The 17,961-nt window shown below is 51.2% G+C and overlaps 1 protein-coding gene across 1 annotated transcript in view; it reads right to left on the minus strand.

Annotated features, from left to right (window-relative positions):
* Positions 1-1,518: 1,518 nt before the first annotated feature.
* The window catches only part of FOXN4 (forkhead box N4), a 24,718-nt gene continuing 8,275 nt past the window's right edge, over positions 1,519-17,961 (minus strand). Inside the window, exons 3-10 of the mRNA XM_011377806.1 lie at positions 9,931-10,076; positions 7,828-7,952; positions 7,612-7,722; positions 7,177-7,304; positions 6,432-6,528; positions 5,183-5,390; positions 2,813-3,205; positions 1,519-1,778 (exon numbers count right to left, since the gene is read on the minus strand). Of these exons, the coding sequence (XP_011376108.1) occupies positions 1,519-1,778; positions 2,813-3,205; positions 5,183-5,390; positions 6,432-6,528; positions 7,177-7,304; positions 7,612-7,722; positions 7,828-7,952; positions 9,931-10,076 (1,468 nt within the window). The remainder of the gene's footprint in view (positions 1,779-2,812; positions 3,206-5,182; positions 5,391-6,431; positions 6,529-7,176; positions 7,305-7,611; positions 7,723-7,827; positions 7,953-9,930; positions 10,077-17,961) is intronic.

Genomic DNA, 17,961 nt, shown 5'->3' on the forward strand with positions numbered 1-17,961 from the left:
GTCACACAAAGCAGCTGAGCAGTGCTGGGCAGATGGGTAGCCCTGGGCTGTATCTAAAGATGATACTCCGCAGAAAGCTTAGAACTAGGAAGAAGTTAAAGATGGTCATTCAAGACAGGGCTTAACACTGAACCTCTCAGGTGGCTGGCCAACCTGTTGATTAATCGGAAAATTCTGGCTCTAGGGTTCGGGAACTCCCAGACACAGGAGCCAAATATCCAGATAGTCAAGAGAGAAAGTGCTGAGCCGCTACTGAGTTTCTCGGTCTCAAATAACTAGAAGATGCCTATTTACCTTCTCCTTTCTCCAGACACTCGCTTGGCTCCCCTCTAATCCAACTGTCTGTGGAACCTTCATTTGCAAAGTCAAGAATTGACAACAAGAGGGGGGAAAAACATGAAAATGGTCACAGGGCAATGAAGTAGGCAACAGGCGCCAATAAATACTCTGCATTGCAGCTTCTTCAGCCCTAACTCGCTACATGGGTCAAGCTTTACACGGTTCGGTTTGCTTTCTTTCCATTGGGATGTCTTAAATTCCAGTACAAAAAGCCCCCCACTCTGCTATTCCTCCCATTCCCATCCCAGCTTGTCCTTAGAAAGCCCCTGGAACCCGAAACTATGGCACCTCCCCACTTAGGTGCACATGGGGAGAGATTCGAATCATGACTGAACAGTTAGAAAAATATCTGGTCTCTAATTTTTAAAAATAGGATGTTTCACAGTATCAAAAGAGCTTGCTTGTTCCAAAAAGCAGCCCAAAGCTGCAAAGAAAATCGGAGCCAGTTGGAGGCGTGACTCACAGATAATTGAGGCAGTAGGATCGCTGGGATGTAGGGAGGGATCTGGGAGTCTCATGCAATGGGGCTGTGGGCTGGGTTCAAAGAGGTGGTGCAGATGGGCTCCAATAAATATAAATAAACGTACACAGGGCCACAGTGTCCGGCATGGCCCAGGGACCTGCTCTATGCAATTCTAACAGACTACAGAAGTGGGCCTAGAAGCCGGCGGGGTGGGCACCCATTTTCAGAGTTCAGCCTATTCCGGTCCGAGAGAAGTGAGACAGTCTGCCAGTTCCTGTCCAGGCCTCAGGGCCTGTCTGCTGGAGGCTGAGGCAGATGTTTCATCCAAGAAGAATAAATTAAAGGCCCTTCTTCCTGCCAGGGTGTTTCCACAGTGCACCAAGTCCTCCCAAAGTGGGCTGCAGGTCGTGGAGGGAGCCCAACGGGGAAGCAGGCTGGAGGCCTCACACCTCAGGTCTTGAAGAAGCATCATGGAGTGAGGGAGGCCGGGATGCTTGTCCACTCTCCTCTGTCCTTCTGACTTGGGAGGTCCCACAGGCTTTCTGTGGAGGTGTGAGTGGCCATGGGGTGGCAAGAGGAACTGCTTTCCTGTTAGCCAGCAGCCCCACAAGAGGTTCAGAGGCCTGTGGGAGAGTGAGGGGTCTTTCTTCCAGGACCGCCTGGCTCAGTTAGCCCTCTGCCCAGGCTCAGGTTCTGGGGCAGGCGAGGCCATCAGCTCAAAGCAGAGCTATGGGCTTGTTCCCTGGGGTGCCCAGGTACTGAGACGAGGAAGTGGAAGCTGACGTGGCCATAGTGTCCGGGGTCGAGTATGCAGTATACAGACCTGTCACCTGCAAGTCTGGGAAGGACTGGTCGCTGTTGCCAGAGACGGGGGTCAGGCCCGACGTCCCCAGCTCGCAGCCGAGGGGGGAGTCTCCGAAGGCCCCCAGAGTGTCCAGGCTGAAGCCCTCATCCTTCATCTCCTCCCAGAGGTTCCCTTTCAAAGACAAAAGCATTTGGGCGAGCTGGCTTCATGTCAAACACCTGACTCCGAATGCTGTCTTGGGGAAGAGCCAAGGCCACGTGTGGGATTTAAAGTGGCAGGTTACATGAGAAGAACATGGAGAAGCCAGAGTTTCAGCCCCAGCCCTTCCCTCCCATTGGGTGTCCTTGGGAAAATCACTTCCGTCTCAGAGCCTCACACTCCTCAGGATTAAATGGAGGTGATCAGAGACCCCGCCCAAGGCTTAAACCAGGGGATGTGTGAAAAGCACTTAGCCATTATTAAGTGGTACCATCATGGTCAAAGCCACATAATAATCCAGGGGGAGAGCAGGGAAGTTTAAACATACCCATTTCACAGCTATTTACTAACTTGCTCACTAACCAGCTAACTTGTCCATTTCCCTTACTAGACGTGCCTTGAGGGCAGAGGCTGTCTGGGCTGTTGGCTGGCACATAGCAGGTGTACAAGTGTTAGTGAATGGATGAATCATGAGCCTTCACTGAAACTTGAACTTCTCTTATTTATTCATTTGTTCATGTGTTTATTCCCCGTGTATCAAGGATGACCATGTGGCAGGGAGCAGGTTAGTGTGACCTGGCATGATGTTGGGACATGCAAGTTGAAGCAGTTACCGACTGAAAGTTTGGGGTCAGAGAGACCTGGGTTGAAATCCTGAGCCTGCCACTTACTAGCCAGGTGATTTTGGGCCAATGACATCATTTCTCTTTGCCTCAGGTTCCTCATTGGCAGAATAGGGATATGAAATGGCAGTGGCCTCATGGGACAGTTATAGGATGAGATGGAATGCTGCCCATGAAGTACTTGGCACGATGCTGGTATACAGTAAACGCTCATTAAATGCTTGATGTAATTCACTATTAGGTGGTTGGGAAGTGTTTGTTGAAGAAATGAACTGTGGGGTAAAAGCAGACAGCCCTCCTCTCCCTTGCCCTCCCCTGTCTTTCTGGCCCCCCAGCCTCTTCCTTCCTCCTTCCGTTCCCATCACCCCCTTCCCCCAGCCTCACCCTGCAGAGCGAAGTCCATGATGCTGGGGTCTAGGGCGTCCACCTCGGTGCTCATGTCGGTGCTGATGTTGATGAAGTCCATAGGAGCCCTTCCCATGGCGGGGTGTGGGAGGGGGCTGGGGCTCAGATCCGGCAGGGCATGCAGGGGTGGGGTCTGGGCTGGGGCAGGAGAGTCTGGGGCGAGATGTGCCTGGGGCTGGACCTGGTGATGCAGGGGGACTGACTGCAGGGACAAGGTCATCAGCGGCTGGGGCGGGAGTTGGGGAACGGCCAGGCAGCCATGGGCCATGGCCACGGAGGTGGCACGGGTCAGCACGGGAGCCTCAGGCTCCCCCAGTTTTCCAAGGCGTCGGCAGCTTTCTGGCCGGTCCGAAATCAGCTTGTCCAGTTCCTCTGCAGGCAAGTGGGAGAGGTCACTCAGAAGTCACCCTACAGTTCCAGGGCCTCAGGCCTGGGTTCAAGTCCCAGTGTTACCACCTGTGTGACTTTAGTAAGCCTTTGGACTCTCTGCACCTCAGTCTCTTCATCTATGAGATGGCATCATACGCTCTGTTATGGAAATGTACCGAAATCACAAATTGTATAGGGACTTTGAAGAATGAGAGGAGCCTCGGATAATAACGTTGGCTCCTCTCACTGGGACTTATAGGATTGTACTGGAGCTCTAGGACTTTGCTTTAACCTCATAACAGTCCCGCAAGAGGGAGGTAAGGCAGGGGTTACAAATCCCACAAGACTGGGACAAAACTGATTAACATGCAAGGGGTCCTGGCTACTCCCTGCCACTAAAGAGACATTAAGAGGTATTGTTAAAAATTGGATCCTTAAAGCTCTTGGATATAAACAAAACTGGAATTACTCTTAAATTATTTTTGGTTATTGGTTTGTGTTTCATTGAATGTAACACAATTTTGAGACTGGACAACTAGGGTCCCAAGATCTGTTTGGGTTACATCCATTTTAGAAACAAGGACATGTAGAATCCAGAAGGTGACATGGCCTGTCCAAGATGTCGCACTTCGTAGGTGTCAGAAGTGGCCCTGGGTCTCAAGCCAGACCCCAGAGCTCTCTGCGGGGTGGGTATCATGTGGTACCCCCTCCGCGGAGGGCCTATTGGATCCTACTATGGTCCTCCCCCCCGCCATATTGAATCATTCATCTCCCTTCACACCCAAACCTCAAGCGGGATGATATTCACAGGGCCAGGCCAAATATTCCTAAGGCTGGGGGGAATTAGCCTCCCTTTTCCCATTTTCTATTCATACATCACTTGTATGTCCTTCCCTTCACATCTCTTAAAAAACGCAAACGTAATTTTTTTCTAATATAAAAGTAATCCATGAACAGGGTAGAAGATTTGGAAATTACAGAAACGTGAAGAATGTAAAAATTATTGGCAGTCTCTCCATTCACAGTAAAGATTTTGCTGTATTTCTACCAATCTTTCTTTCTCTCTACATAGAGAGATATGTGTATGTATATACACAAACATACAAATATATATATATATATACACACACACACATATATATACATACACACACACACAAATGAGTGTGGATATATGTGTCTGCGTATATATGTGTGTGTATATGTATACACATATGGATGTGGATATACGTGCTTTTTAAAATGTGATCATACCATGTATATTGATTCAAAACCTGCCGCTTTCACTTATTGGAAGCTTTTCTTTATATTCCCGAAGTATTTTTACCTCTAATACTTCATTGTATGACATTATATCCATTTAACTAATCCCCTATTGCAGGATATCTAGCTTGCTTTCAGTTTTTTACTATTAGAAATAATTTCGTGATGGCTAATTTTGTTCATAAACCATTTGCTCAAATCTTTGATTTCCTCTGCATAAATTGCCAAAAGTAGAATAATTGGACCAATAGATGGGTACAGTAGACAGGGTTTTGATATATTACTTTGCCTTGGAAAAGCTGAACAACTTACATTCCCAACAATTGTATATGAAGCTACCTATTTCTCCTCATGCTAATTCACACTGGGTGTTATTACTTTATTATTTTTAAAGTCTGTGCCAGTGTGGTAGAAAAGGTAGGGTGACATTGTTCTCCCATGGTTGTTTAGTTCAGTGTTTCTACGTGAGAAACTTTGGATTGCTTAGTGAGATTTAACAGCTTTTCATGTTTCTGACCAGGCCCCTCAGTCCATCAGCCTGGAGTGGGGAAAGGAGGTGTATCTCACAGGAGGGAAAGATGAAGTTCACCAGGCTCCCATGTCCCCACTCTAGTGGCTCGGACTTGCTGCTGGTGGGTAAGGATGCAGGCAGAGCTAGGGCTGGGCGGGGTGGTGATGTGTGAGGTGTGTGTGTGAGTGCGGGGGTCCAGGTCTCACCAGGATTGGCCATGCTCCGGTGGATGGCAGCTAGGTCCTTCCTCTTCCACTTATGCATCTCCTCTTCCATCTTATCGATGCGAGCCAGGTTCAAGGCCCACAGGCAGCCCTTGCGTGAGGACCCACTCATCTTGTTCTCCACCTTCTCAAAGCACTTGTTCAGGGACAAGTTGTGCCGTACTGAGTTCTTCCAGCCATCGGGCGCCGTCTATGAGGAGAAACAGGCATGCAGGAGATGCCTCCAGGGACCTTATAATCCCTGCCTCTCAAGGAGGATCTCAAATTCAGGCCCAGAGGAATAGGGCACAAGAGTGGCAGGGGTAAAATGACAGTGTGCAGTCACTCAGTCCTGATTTCTGAAGACGAGAGAGAGTGTGGGGACTGTGGCAAACTAGAGGGTTGTGCCCCGGTTGAAGGGGCAGCTGCAGTTCCACTCTAGCCTTTGGTTACTACACAAGAATGAACAGGGCCCAGAGCTGCTGGACCTTCCACTCTCTCCCCTTCAGCAAGCAAGCGAGATGATGCTGACACACGCATACATTGGTCAAGTGTACTAAATGCCCATCATTTTTAAATGCTCTTACTTTCTTGTCAGGTAACCGGATACTGTAATGTACCTCATACCTGACCCTATTCCTTCTCTATCTTTCTCTCACACACGCACTCACACATACACACACACACACACACACCCACTATGCTACAATATTTCCGCTAAGGGCATCACCACTTGGCTTGTACCATCTGACCTCTTGCTTCTTTTTTTGCTTTGATGCCAACAAGGATAACATTACTAATGGCCAACCATGTGCCAGGAGCTGCCAGGCCCTTTACGTGCAGAATCCTCACTAACCTTGCCAGCTGGGTGTTATTCTTCCCTTCTTCTAGATGAGGAAGCTGAGGCTCGGAGAGGCAAAAGCTCCTGCCAGATCTGCGTTTCGTATCATGTTTTACTGAGTCTGTGCTGAATAACTCGGTTGGCCCCTCTACTCTATATCTCCCTGGGATACCTAGTGAACTCCTCTTTGTCCGTCAGAGCCCAGCTCAAATGCCCCCTTGTCTGTCTGAATTTTTTTGCCCATGTCTGTGTGAGTGCACCTGTGCAAGCATCCTTACTACCAGGTCTACAGATATAACTGGGAGCCTAAAAAGATGATTCAGTTTGGCCCGGGTTCAGTTCTGGGTTCTGACATGCCAGGGAGAGGCCAGAGCAGCTCTTGTACCCATACCCTGGTCTGAGGCCCCTCACCTTGAAGTAGGGGAAGTGCTCCTTCATGAAGCTGTAGATCTCACTCACTGGCAGGCTGCCTGTCTTGCTGTTCTTCAGGGCCATGGCAATCAGACAGCTGGAGGCAAAAGATGGGGCAGGCCGGGTGTGAAGTCATCTCAGGCTGACAGCACAAGGTCCCCTGTGCCAGGAAACCTGCCTGCTTGACCCCACCAGTACCAGGCCCTGCATATTCACACAGTGTTAGCTCTCGATATCTTTTTATGGCCCTATGTCTTTCCCACCCCTGCCCTTCTCCTTGGCCCTGAGCTCTGTCATTTGTACCGACTCAAGAAACCTCATCTTTTCCTCTCTTTATCCCTTCCCCATAGTTAATATCTGTGGGCCTTTCGACTTTAACTAGGCTGCTTACTCCCTCCCCAAACTCTTATGAAGCACATAATACTATTACTTTGAGGACTTTGGACATCAGAGGGAACAGAGGCACAGAGAGGCCAATTCACTTCCCCAAGGCCACACAGCTTATGAGTGACAATGTGGAGCCTTGGGTTCAATGTCTGTAGTGGGTTCTCAACCCTGGGGGTTGACCGATCACACGATTGTCATTTCTGAGAGCATATCCCACCTGGGAGTTCTCTACTCCGCAAAACCTCCCCCTTGGAAGTGTGGGCCACCACACTTCGCTGTTTGAGATACCCTAAACTAGGCAGCCCTCACCCCTCTCCTCCTCAAGCCCCCCACAGCCTCAGCCCGCTCTGGACCTCACCTGTATGAGTAGATGGGCTTGGGGTAGTGTTTGGGGTGCAGTTCCTGAGATGAATGCACAGCCATGCGGGGTTGGGGGTAGGGAGGTCGTGCCCCAAACGGGGAGCCATACAGGCCCACGGGAGGGCACTTCCCACAGGCAGGGACAGGGTGTGGTTGGCAGAGAGAAAGAAGGTGAGAGAGAGCATAAGTCACTCACAATAACCCCACCCCAACCCCAGTCTTGAAAAGCGAGATGAGATGTGGGGTTTACAACACCAGGAGACAATCTTGTCTTTGCCCACTGCAGTTTTTTTGGGGGGAACTGAATGACAGACCCCAAGACATGGGTCTGGTGGGGAATGTTATTCCCATGTTCCAGGTGTGTAAACTGAGGCTCAGAGAGGTCCCAGGGGTGTCTGCCTCTGAGTTCAGTGTCTCCCCAAGCTCCCAGTACCTGCTGGATGCCTGGGGGCAGTGGGAACTGTGGTTGGGAAGCTGAAGAGTATAACTGTGGCGGGTCCTGCAGGCTGGAGGAGGGCTGGCCCCCTACAGGGAACTGGTTCATCTGCTGGGGCCGGGAAAGGAGAAGACAGAGGGTCAAGGGTGGACAGGGAAGCCCCAGCCCTGAGAGACAGGCCCCTCGCTTTCCAACCCATGTGGCAGCACTTACACTGGCTCTGTAGCTGGCCATGGTGCCCAGACCCAGTACGCCTGGGGGCGCCATGCCAGTGGGGTCATGGAGCAGGGGACCTGGTGTGGCTCCCACATGCAGGTCAGCCACCCCAGCCAAGGCACCTGCAAAAAGGAAGCACACGGATAAGCTGGAAGAACTGTGGCCATGGGTAGGGATAGCCCAGTCCCTGGACACCTCCAGAGAGTGGAGCCACACCCCACTGTGGGGCCAGGCATATAGTGCTTGGTAAATCACTTCCCTGGGGTATAGTTATGAAGAGCAGATTCCTGCCAGTCGTATAACCTCGGGCCAGCCCAGCATCCCCATCTGTACAATAGGACTACTGACATTACCTACCTATAGGTTGTGGTGAGGGTTAAATGAAAAATGTCTATAACGCACATTGCTGGGCACGTGATAATAACGCAACAAATGAGTCATAATAATAATCATGATAATGGTGATGTCATTAATACCTTGGTTCTTGTCCTTCCTGAAGCTAAAACAATTTACTGTTCATGCTCCTCCAAAGCATGCCTTGGTTCCTCAGTGCCTCTAGGTTTAGGTCCAAACGTCTTTGTGTCTCCCTTCCTTTGTCAAGTCCTGCTCCCATGCCAAGGATTAGCTCAGGAATTGCAGATAGATGCACGTGTGTATGTGTGTGTGTGTGTGTGCGCGCACACACACACACACACACACACACACGCACACACACCATCCCACGCTCGGCCCATGATGGACATTGCTAACCTATCACAGATTTGCACTGGGCCTCCTTTTAGGCAGCCACCTCCAATTAAACAAAGTTGACCTGAAGATGATTCTGCCCCAGGGCCACCTCTTCCAGGAAGCCTTCTGGATCCCTCAGCTCCTTTCTGAGTTCTGGCCTTTGAGCCTTGGTCTGTCTACTTTGTTCTCTCTCTGACCAGACCCTCAGCCCCCTGAGAACCAGGACCACATCTTATATGACTCATTGCTCCAAAAGCCTGGCATAGTGACAGACACACAGGAGGTACGCGGCAACACGGTGAAGGAAAGGGCTGCCTTATTTCACAGTTACCATTTATTGAACACCTATTCTGTGCAAAATACTTTCTGCGTTGAATCCTCACAACACACCATGAGGGCAGTTCTGTTACTCTTTCGTTGCAGATGAGGAAACGGGTCAGAGGGGAGGGCACCTGCCCCAGGTCACATGGCTGTTCCTTGGGGGTTCTGGACCCGGGGTTGACAAACTATGGCCAGTAGACCAAATCTGTTTTGTAAATAAAGTTTTGTTGGCACACAACCATTCCGATTCACTTACATATTATCTACAGCTGGTGTTGCACTGCAATGGCAAAGGTGAATAGTTTTAACGGAAGACTGTATGGCCTCTGACCCTTTTCAAAAAGTTTGCTGACCTCTGCTATAGATGTTCTGGCCAAGAACAATTTGTCCAATGAAATAAATATTCCTAGACACTAACTGGTCAACTTTTAATGTACTGCGATGATTGCTTTTGTTGATTGTTTTTCTTCACCACTTTCTATGTCTCTAGGCATTTAATCCACTTGCTATAACTGCAACTAGCTGCCATTTGTTGATCACCTACTGTGTTCCGGGCCATGTGCTCAGCACTTTCCATGTATTATCTCTTTGAATCTCTTGATCAGGGGTCAGGAAATTTCTTAAAGGGTCAGATAGAAAATAATTTAGACTTTGTCAGCCATATGGCATCTGTCTTTGTTTTTCTTATGATGCTGGGAAAATGTAAAAACCATTCTTAAGAGGAAGGCTGCACAAAACAGGCCAAAGGTTACATTTGGCAAGTGGGCCATAGTTTGCTGACTGCTCTAGATGTTCAGGATGTGCCCAGGTAGGTCTGTCTAGTCTTTACTAAAACCTGGGCTCACACAGGGCCTGGCATTTAGTAGTGAGCAATGAATGAACCACATTTTTCTATAGTAGATAGAATTAGTCAAATATCACAGAAGCAGAGACAAGCCCAGAGAGAGAAAGTGACCTGGCCACAGCCACATAGCAGGTGGGTGGCAGTGCTGGGTGTCACCTCTCCCCTGCACCACCCTCACGCCACCCCCACCTTCCGCATGAGCCTACCTGGATGTGAGTGCGGGGCACTGGGGCCACCCAGGTCCACGCGGCCACTTGCTATCTGCTGTAGCCGTGGCACGTCCACGGCCGTGAGCCACGACAGTGACTGCAGGTCCCCGGGAAGGTCGTCATCGCTGGTGGTGGCCAGGAGCCTGCAGGGAGGGGCAGGAGCTTGGGAGAGGTGGGGAGCTCAGGCCACCTCCCAGGGGCTCCCCGACCTCTGGAATCACCCCCTTAGTACCTCCCCAAGCAGCCCCACCTTTCAATCTGCCCATTCTCGGGCCTGGATGTGGGAACCTGGTCCCAGCATCTTCACTTTGGCAGCCAGATCACATGTCCTCAGATCATTTCTTCATTCGCTCTTTTATTGTGCTATTTAGCCTCTACCTCAAAATGATAAACACTATTGTTTGTTGAGCACTTACTATGTGCCAAGCATCATACAAGTCCTTCAGAGGTATTAACCCATTTAACACTCCCAGTTAATCCCTGAGGCAGGTATTATGATTCCCATTTTACTGATGGGAAACCAAGGCCCTGGGCTCAACGCTCAGCAGGCACAGTACCATTCAATCCCTAGAGCAATCCTGAGAAGTAAGACATGCCCATATCCCCCTTTTATCAATGAAAAAAACTGAGGTTCAAGGCACTGAATCATTTGCCCAAGGCCCCATGGAACTGGGAATGGTGGGGCTGGAACCCAGGCAGTGTGGCCTGAAGCTGAGGCTCTTCACCATGACCTCAGGCAGCCCCTGGAGGCTCCAGTTAGGACCCGTGCCCACCACCCCTCAACAGATTCATGAGCAAAAACATCACTTTCCACGGAAGAAGAAAGGCTGCCCATTGAGGTTGCCAGAGAGGTACCCAAATTTGCGAGAGCACTGGGCCCCGCACATCTTGTCTGTGTTATAATGAGGCTGCAAACCCCATCATACCTGCTACCCCACTTGCCAGGGGCCCAAGTTCCAAGTTTCAAAAATAGAAGTCTCAGGGCCTCATAGAGCTAGAGAGAGAGAGAGAGAGAGAGAGAGAGAGAGAGAGAGAGCGCGAGAGCGAGAGAGAGAAGAAATGCAGCCTCTGGTGTTCTCATGGATGTGACTGTGGACCCACAGAGGGACATTAGCCTGTACCCTCCTCCTGCTATCTGCAAGGCCACCTTAGTCCGGTGTTCTCTCTCCTTCTCTCTCTTCCTGTCTCTCTTTTTCTCTCTGTCTCTCTTCCCCACTCCTTCCCATCTCTCCTGCTCTCTCTTTCCTTGTGTTTTAGGGCCACAATTAGCGTTGCCATGGCCACTGCTGCTCAGTTGTCGCTGGGCCTGGGCCCTCAGCCCACCAAGCTGGCATCAGGTGACCACGCAACTGCCCCAGTGATTGGCTGCCTTGTAGGAAAACAGGACCTGGAAACGATTTGAAAACTCAGCCAGCCCGTGTCAGCGGTAGCAGTTGGCCTGGCTGCTGTCACCCCAGCGGCCCATTGTGTGACAAACGACTGTTGCCCCTGTGGCACGTGGCCCCCATTGTTCTGGGGTCTCAATGCAATTGTTTCGGCAACACCCCCACCCCCCACCCCATGGCTGCCACCCCTTCAGCCTGCTCATAACTCATCTGGCTGAGTGACAGCCACGGTCCAGGCCTGAGTGATGCCATCTGTCCCCTTGGGCCCATGGAGACCATGGGTGAGGCTGAGGGGCAGGGCCTGGTGTATCACCCGCTGGTGAGGAATGCCTGGCCAGCCCCCACCCGCCCTCACCCTATAGCCAACAGACCTCCCAGTGTCTGGCGGTGCGCACCCCTCTCCTGCTCAGTAAATGGCTCCCTTTGCCCTCACAGAGCTGCCTGGCGCTGGGGCCACAGGGAAGAGTGTGGGTGAGCTCCTGCTGGTAGATTTCTCAAGGTGTGGGTCCCATCAAAGCCCCTTGAACGCCAGTGGAGGCCTTGTAAACAAACCAGGGTCCTGGGCGCCACTGTGGAACAGACTCTCTGGAGGCGGGTGACTCTGACAATCGGTACCCATGGTGGTTAAGGGCTTGGACACTGGTTCTAATCCTGGTCTCCACTTACCTGTATGCCCTTGGGCCACTGACTTGACCTCTCTGAGCCTCAGTTTTTCACCCGCGAAATGGGTTTGATAATAGTTCCTATCTCATAGGGTGTTATGAGGATTAAATGTGATATTGCACATAAAGCACTTGGAAGTGTCTGACTTAGCTGTCATTAACATTAATAGCAATATTAATGTTACTATTAGGTCCTCAGGAAACTGGAAGAACATCGAAGCTTTAGGCACTGGGGTCACACACACCTGCCCCTGCTGCTGCTACCACTAGTGGCTTCCGTTTATTGAGCACTTGTTGTATGCCAGACCCTGGACTACATGCTATCTCCATCTTACAGAGAGAGAAGCTGAGACCCTGAGCCCATTTCCCAACCGAGTAAGGATCTCACTAAGTAACTGCTTAGCGCGTGGCTGACTCGTAGGGGCTGAATAAACGTCGCCATCTGATTGTCCTTTTATTATTTTTTTCTGCTATTCGTGGGCCCCACCTGGCTCCCCATTCCTTCAGCCCCTGCCCACTCACGTGAGGAGCAGCAGCCAGCTGCAGCTGCCTGGCGTCTGTGCGGCTCGACACAGCCAAGCACAACCCCCGCGCCGGCCGCACCTTTCCTCTGGGAGGTCTTTGCCACCAGATCCTAAGCTCAGGGACCTGTCTGCATCCTGACTGCTCCTTACACCTCCATCCCTTTGCCCTCACCCTGCCTCTTGGCTCACCGATAGCTGGCCCTAAGTCCCACATCACCCCATGCCCTGTACACAGTGGTGCTACTTAAATGCCCGCTTGGCTGGTTGAAAGGGGATGACCCCAGGCCACCAGCCTGGAGAATGGAGTGACAACGACTGTCATGTCTAGCCCTTTTATTGCTCATAGAACCATCCTCTGCCTCCTTGAGTCCCTGTGACACCCTCAGGAGAGCGACAGGGAGTAGGCAGCCCCACTTTACAGATGGGAAAGCTGAGGCCAAACCATTGAAAGCAAAATCGAACCCGGGTCTGTCTGCCCCAATCTCGGCACCACAGGCAGAGACTCCGATGTCCTCTGGGGGAGGCACCCTCATCCTGAGTCTGGGACTCTCATCTGAGCCAGCATTTCCCAGAAGCTGGTTCAAATGCAGATGCCAGGGCCCAGCCCAGATACTGGACTCCCACCTATGGGCTCTGAGGCCTGGGAAGCTGTATTTTAATGCCTCCCAGCACAGCTCTGGGGGAAGGGCAGCCCTGAGGGGATGTGGCAGGAGCTTGGAAACTGCTTGGCGTTGACTGGACGGATCCGGGTTCAAGTATTTTGATTCCCCTGGCTGCAGGACCTCAAATAAGTCACTTCAGGTCCCTGAGACTACATTTTCTTATCTGGAAAATGGGAGAATAACAATTCATATCTCGCTGAGATGTTGCAAGGATCTAATGAGCCTGTCTGTATTCAACTTTGGCCACAGGCCTGGCCCCCATTCACCCTTCTTGGGGGTTTGCTGCTCTTCCTGGCCATCGGCAGCCAGGCCCTGCTCCCCCAGCAGCCTCAGGCAGCCCAAAGGTGGTCTGGTCCTCCCTCCTGCCCATGCCAGGATGTCTGCCTCAGTGGGCCTGACAGGTGGCCCCAGTTGGCCCTACTGGTCTCCTGCAATGGACATGTATGCCCAGGAGCTCTTGGTGGGAGCTTGCTGGCCCCAAAGCCTGGTTCACGTCCTGTTGCCTCATAGGGTCATCTGACATTCAGGCAGCCCTTCACTGTGCGTCACAGAAATAGGAGGTGATGAGCCAGGGTCTAAATGGGTGTCTCATCTCCACTGCCTGGCCCAGGCACGTGAACATCTCTGTACCCTTGTCCTCCACCCTCCCTCGAGATGCCTCAGCACAGGACCCTCTTCACAGTGGCATGTGAAGGCCTCTCCAAGCCTTGCCCTCACCAGTGCCTGAAGTTCCCTCATTAAAGATGTCACTGGGTACCCCATTCTTGCTATCTCTTGGCACTTAATTTTAGTGGCATAAACCACAGGGTCCCAAACAGCTGTGACATGGGAAAGACTTCTTGGTTCAGGAACCACTCTGGTTTCCCAGCTATAGACCCTTGGAAGGGTACTTAATCCCTAGCCTCAGTTTCCCACCTGTAAAATAGACATGAATGATAATAACAGCAGTAATACCTGTCTTCTGCCCGCCAAGACTGGCATACTGCATGCTAGTGTGGAGGTGAAGTGGCTTTGTGAACCATCCTGTCATCTGTGAGGATTTGGGTTTATTGCCTGGTGTGTGTGTGTGTGTGTGTGTGTGTGTGTGTGTGTGTGTGTGTGTGTGTGTATCCATGTGTCTGTGTCCCTGTGCCAGTGTCCTGAGTGAATTTCTCTTCTGCTAGAAAACAATAGAACATTCACCAACCCCATTGCCCAAGGGGTGTGCCCAAGACTTGTCCTGCTCCCTGATCTGGGGTTGTCTCTTCAATCTCTGAGTGAGGAGGAAACCCAGCTCCTAACTCCAGTTCACCGTGTCACTTATGCCTGCCCGCTTGGGGTCACTTCCAAAGGAAGCAACAAGAATCGGACTTCGAAGACCCCACTTTTTCCGTCTGCTCCTCTGCCACCTCACCCCATCGCTCCCATCGCCCTGTCTCTGATTCTCTCCCATGCTCTACTTTTCTGTGTCTCTCTGTCCTCTCTGTGCCTCTGTGAATGTGTCTGTGTCACTCTGTGTGTGAGCCCACCCCCCCCCCCGCCCCTCTCTTTCTCTGTTACTGTGCCTAGGGGCCCTGAGATGAAGTCCTGGCCCTACTCCTGGTCCTGTTTGGTGACATCAGATGCATTTCCAAACCTTCCTGAGCCTTGGTTTCCTCATCTGCAAAATGAGGGCAACGACAAGGAAGGCAAAGCCCCCATAGCAGGCTCTTAATAAGCATCCATCTTCTCCTCCTCCCCCGCTGATGTGGCATCCAGGGCCTCCCAATCTCCAACAGACCCATCTCCATCCCACACATCATCTATCCTGTGTCCCCACCACCAGGGCTGCCCAGAGCCACTGAGTTAGGCTCTCTGGGGATAAAGCCAATACCTGTACTTACTGCATCCCTCAACCTCTGGTGATTCCTAAACACCCAGTGCTTGGAAGCCATGGCCCCCACCTTGCCCTGCAGCTGGCTCAGGTGACCCCATGCTCTAACACGGGCATAGTGTGTGACCAGCCCTGCAGCCTGGGGTGCGTTATTGATCCCGACTCCTTTAACACAATTCCTGTGTCTTCCTCTGTGCCTCCTGTTCCCTCTCACAAAGGATGCCTTCCTTCTCCCCCTTTGTACCTTTAGTGTCCTCTCAGCTGAATCCCCATTTCTCTGAGTCCCAGGGAGCTCCTTAGTTGGACACAAGCCTCCACCTTCTCCTGAGCCTAGTTAATGTCCCCAGGGGGTCAGGGGCTGCACCCCCAGGTCTGGCAGGGAAGAGGCTAGGACAAGGCCTGAGTTCATTGCTGAGTGCAGGAAGCCCTAGGTGACCCTGATGCTGATACCCCTTAAGGGAGGAGCCATACCCCCAGAGCCTAACACAGGGCTGGGGCACATAGTGGTGCTCAATAAGTCCTCATAGATTGGACAAATGAGCAAATAGTTCTAAGCTTTCCAGATGCTCCACCCGCATTGTCCTCAGGGTCAGGCAGGGTGAAAGCCTGTGGCCACGGCTTGGGATGGGCGAGCCCCTGGTGTGTGGCCAGCCCTGAGCTAAAGGGGTTACACTTTTGGTCACATGTCAAACACACAAGAGCTTTATCAGGCAAGTATTAACATTATTGTCTTCCGATCACCACATGGGGACACTGAGGTCAGGACAAACCTGTGGTTAAGGTCTCCTAGCCAGAGACTGGGTTGATTACGACTCTACTGTCCTTTCTCCCTGCCCTATGAGGAATGGGTGAAGATATGTGCTCTGTGAATTCTAGAAAATTCTACCACTGTGCTATCCAATAGGTAGCCATGTGTGGCTACTTAAATTTAAATTCACTAAAATCAAAATTACAGATTCAGTTTCTGTGTCAGCCACATTCACTTGCTCAGTGGCCACTTGTGGCCAGTGGCTGCCATAGTGGACAGGGCAAATATGGAGTATTTCCATCATCACAGAAAGTTCCACTAGGCCACAGTGGTCTGGAACATTCTTTTCGATCTTAATGGAAAAATCTGTGGTGTTTCTACATTGGCTTAATATAAGTAGAAATCTGATTTAGGTTTGGAAATTTCAGGAGCCGCTTTCATGGAATTTTGAGTTTTAGTACGTTTCCTTAAAAAGGTTTCTCCCAGGCCACCCCACCAGTGAGGAAATTACAGGGAAGGACTCTAACACAGGGAGCCGTGTACCAAGGCAACAAACAAAGTAGTGAGTTCTCTGTCCCAGGAGCATGCAAGCAGGAGCCAAGGGATGACTTGTGAGGCCCCTGGTGGTGAAAGATGAGCCCAAGCAGCCTGCAAGATCCCTTCCGATGCAAAGACCCTATAATTCCTGGGAGCGGTGTGCGGCTAAATTGCATTTCCAAAGTCCTATGCCCTGGGCAAGCTTCTTTCTCTCTCCAGGCCTCAGTTTCCCCATCTGTAAAGCAGCAATGGCTGAGCAGAGGTTCCCCCAGGGCCTCACTGTCGTTAGGGCTCTGGGAAGGCAGAGTGGCACCGTGGTTAGGAGCGGGCAGGAACCCCAAGGCAGGTGAGCCTGGGCCTGAACTCCTTGGCTGTGTGACTTGGGGCAGGTAAACTCACCTGCCCTAGACCTCAGTTTCCTCCTGTATAAAAGGGGCATAATAGTAGCATGTACAGTAAAGTGGCTGTGGAGAATATGGCACCTGTCCATTGACAGTTCAGTTAAGCTAAGCATCAGATCCGATGAAGCATCTAGTCTTCTCTGAAAAGGCAGGTTAAAAATTAGTTCAGGGTCCTTAGGTGACCATGACAATGCATCCTTTTCAACCAACTGAGGGATTTGTCACTGATGGGGGCAGGGTGGGCGGGGCGGGGGGGGAGTCGCATTAGTAAGTGGAAAGCTTTTTGGGCAAAAAAAAATAAAAAGACATTTGAGAATTCAGAGTTCCTTTCTGGATTCAGTAGTTCATCCACAGCTCCCCACCCCACACGGAGGTACTTCTTCCTTTTCAAAGCTCAGCCATATCCATCTTTCCATTATTAAAACATACACACACCCCAATGGGTATCATCACCCCCTCTCACAGGTAGGAAAGGTGAGGCCACGCCAGGTGAACTTGCCTCAGCAGCCTCCTGGCAGCGGTCCAGGTACCTGCCCCAGCACCTCCCATCTGACCCTCCCTGGGCCTCAATTTCTCCACCTGGAATGCAGGGAGTTGAGCCCCTTCCATCTCTGTGGAACCCACAGCCTTCAGGTCCATCCAGGGTGGGGAATGTAGAGGTGGACAGCCCACCTCTGAAGTGGGGGGAAACTGAAGGGTTTAGCCCCATTCTGAAGGAGTCAGAGCATGGACTGTCCAAGAGAGGGTACACTCTAGCTAGGAGCAAGGCGGTATCCTGGGAAAATCAACAACAGAATAATGCTCTGTCATCAGTGTCATAACCCAGCCGCCATCTTCTGAGTGCCTCCTATGTGCTAATCACCACATGTGTTCCTTGTGTGCCCTTCTGAGTTTTGCTCAGAAGGCTTTGGGCTCATCAGAAGGCCAAGCCCTCTGCAATGCCACATTCTGAGCACATCTCAGCTGGGAACCATGGGCCATGGGGTCCCTCATTGCTCTTTTTGTGGCAATTCAGTGTTCTGGTTGCAAGTGTAGGCTCTAGGGTCAGCCAGGCCTGGGTTTGAATCCCATCCAATCACTCAATAGCTGTGGGACTTGTCTGTAGTCATCTGCCTCAGTTTGCTCATCTGCAATATGGGGATGCTGACACCTATACCTATCTCACAGGGTATCATGAAGAGTGAATGAGACAATGAAGGTGAAGCGTCCAGCACGTCAATGTGCAGTTCATGGTAGCAATTCATATTATTGTAAACA

This window comes from Pteropus vampyrus, unplaced genomic scaffold (assembly GCF_000151845.1).
Source record: "Pteropus vampyrus isolate Shadow unplaced genomic scaffold, Pvam_2.0 Scaffold322, whole genome shotgun sequence".
Classification (NCBI taxonomy): Eukaryota; Metazoa; Chordata; class Mammalia; order Chiroptera; family Pteropodidae; genus Pteropus; species Pteropus vampyrus.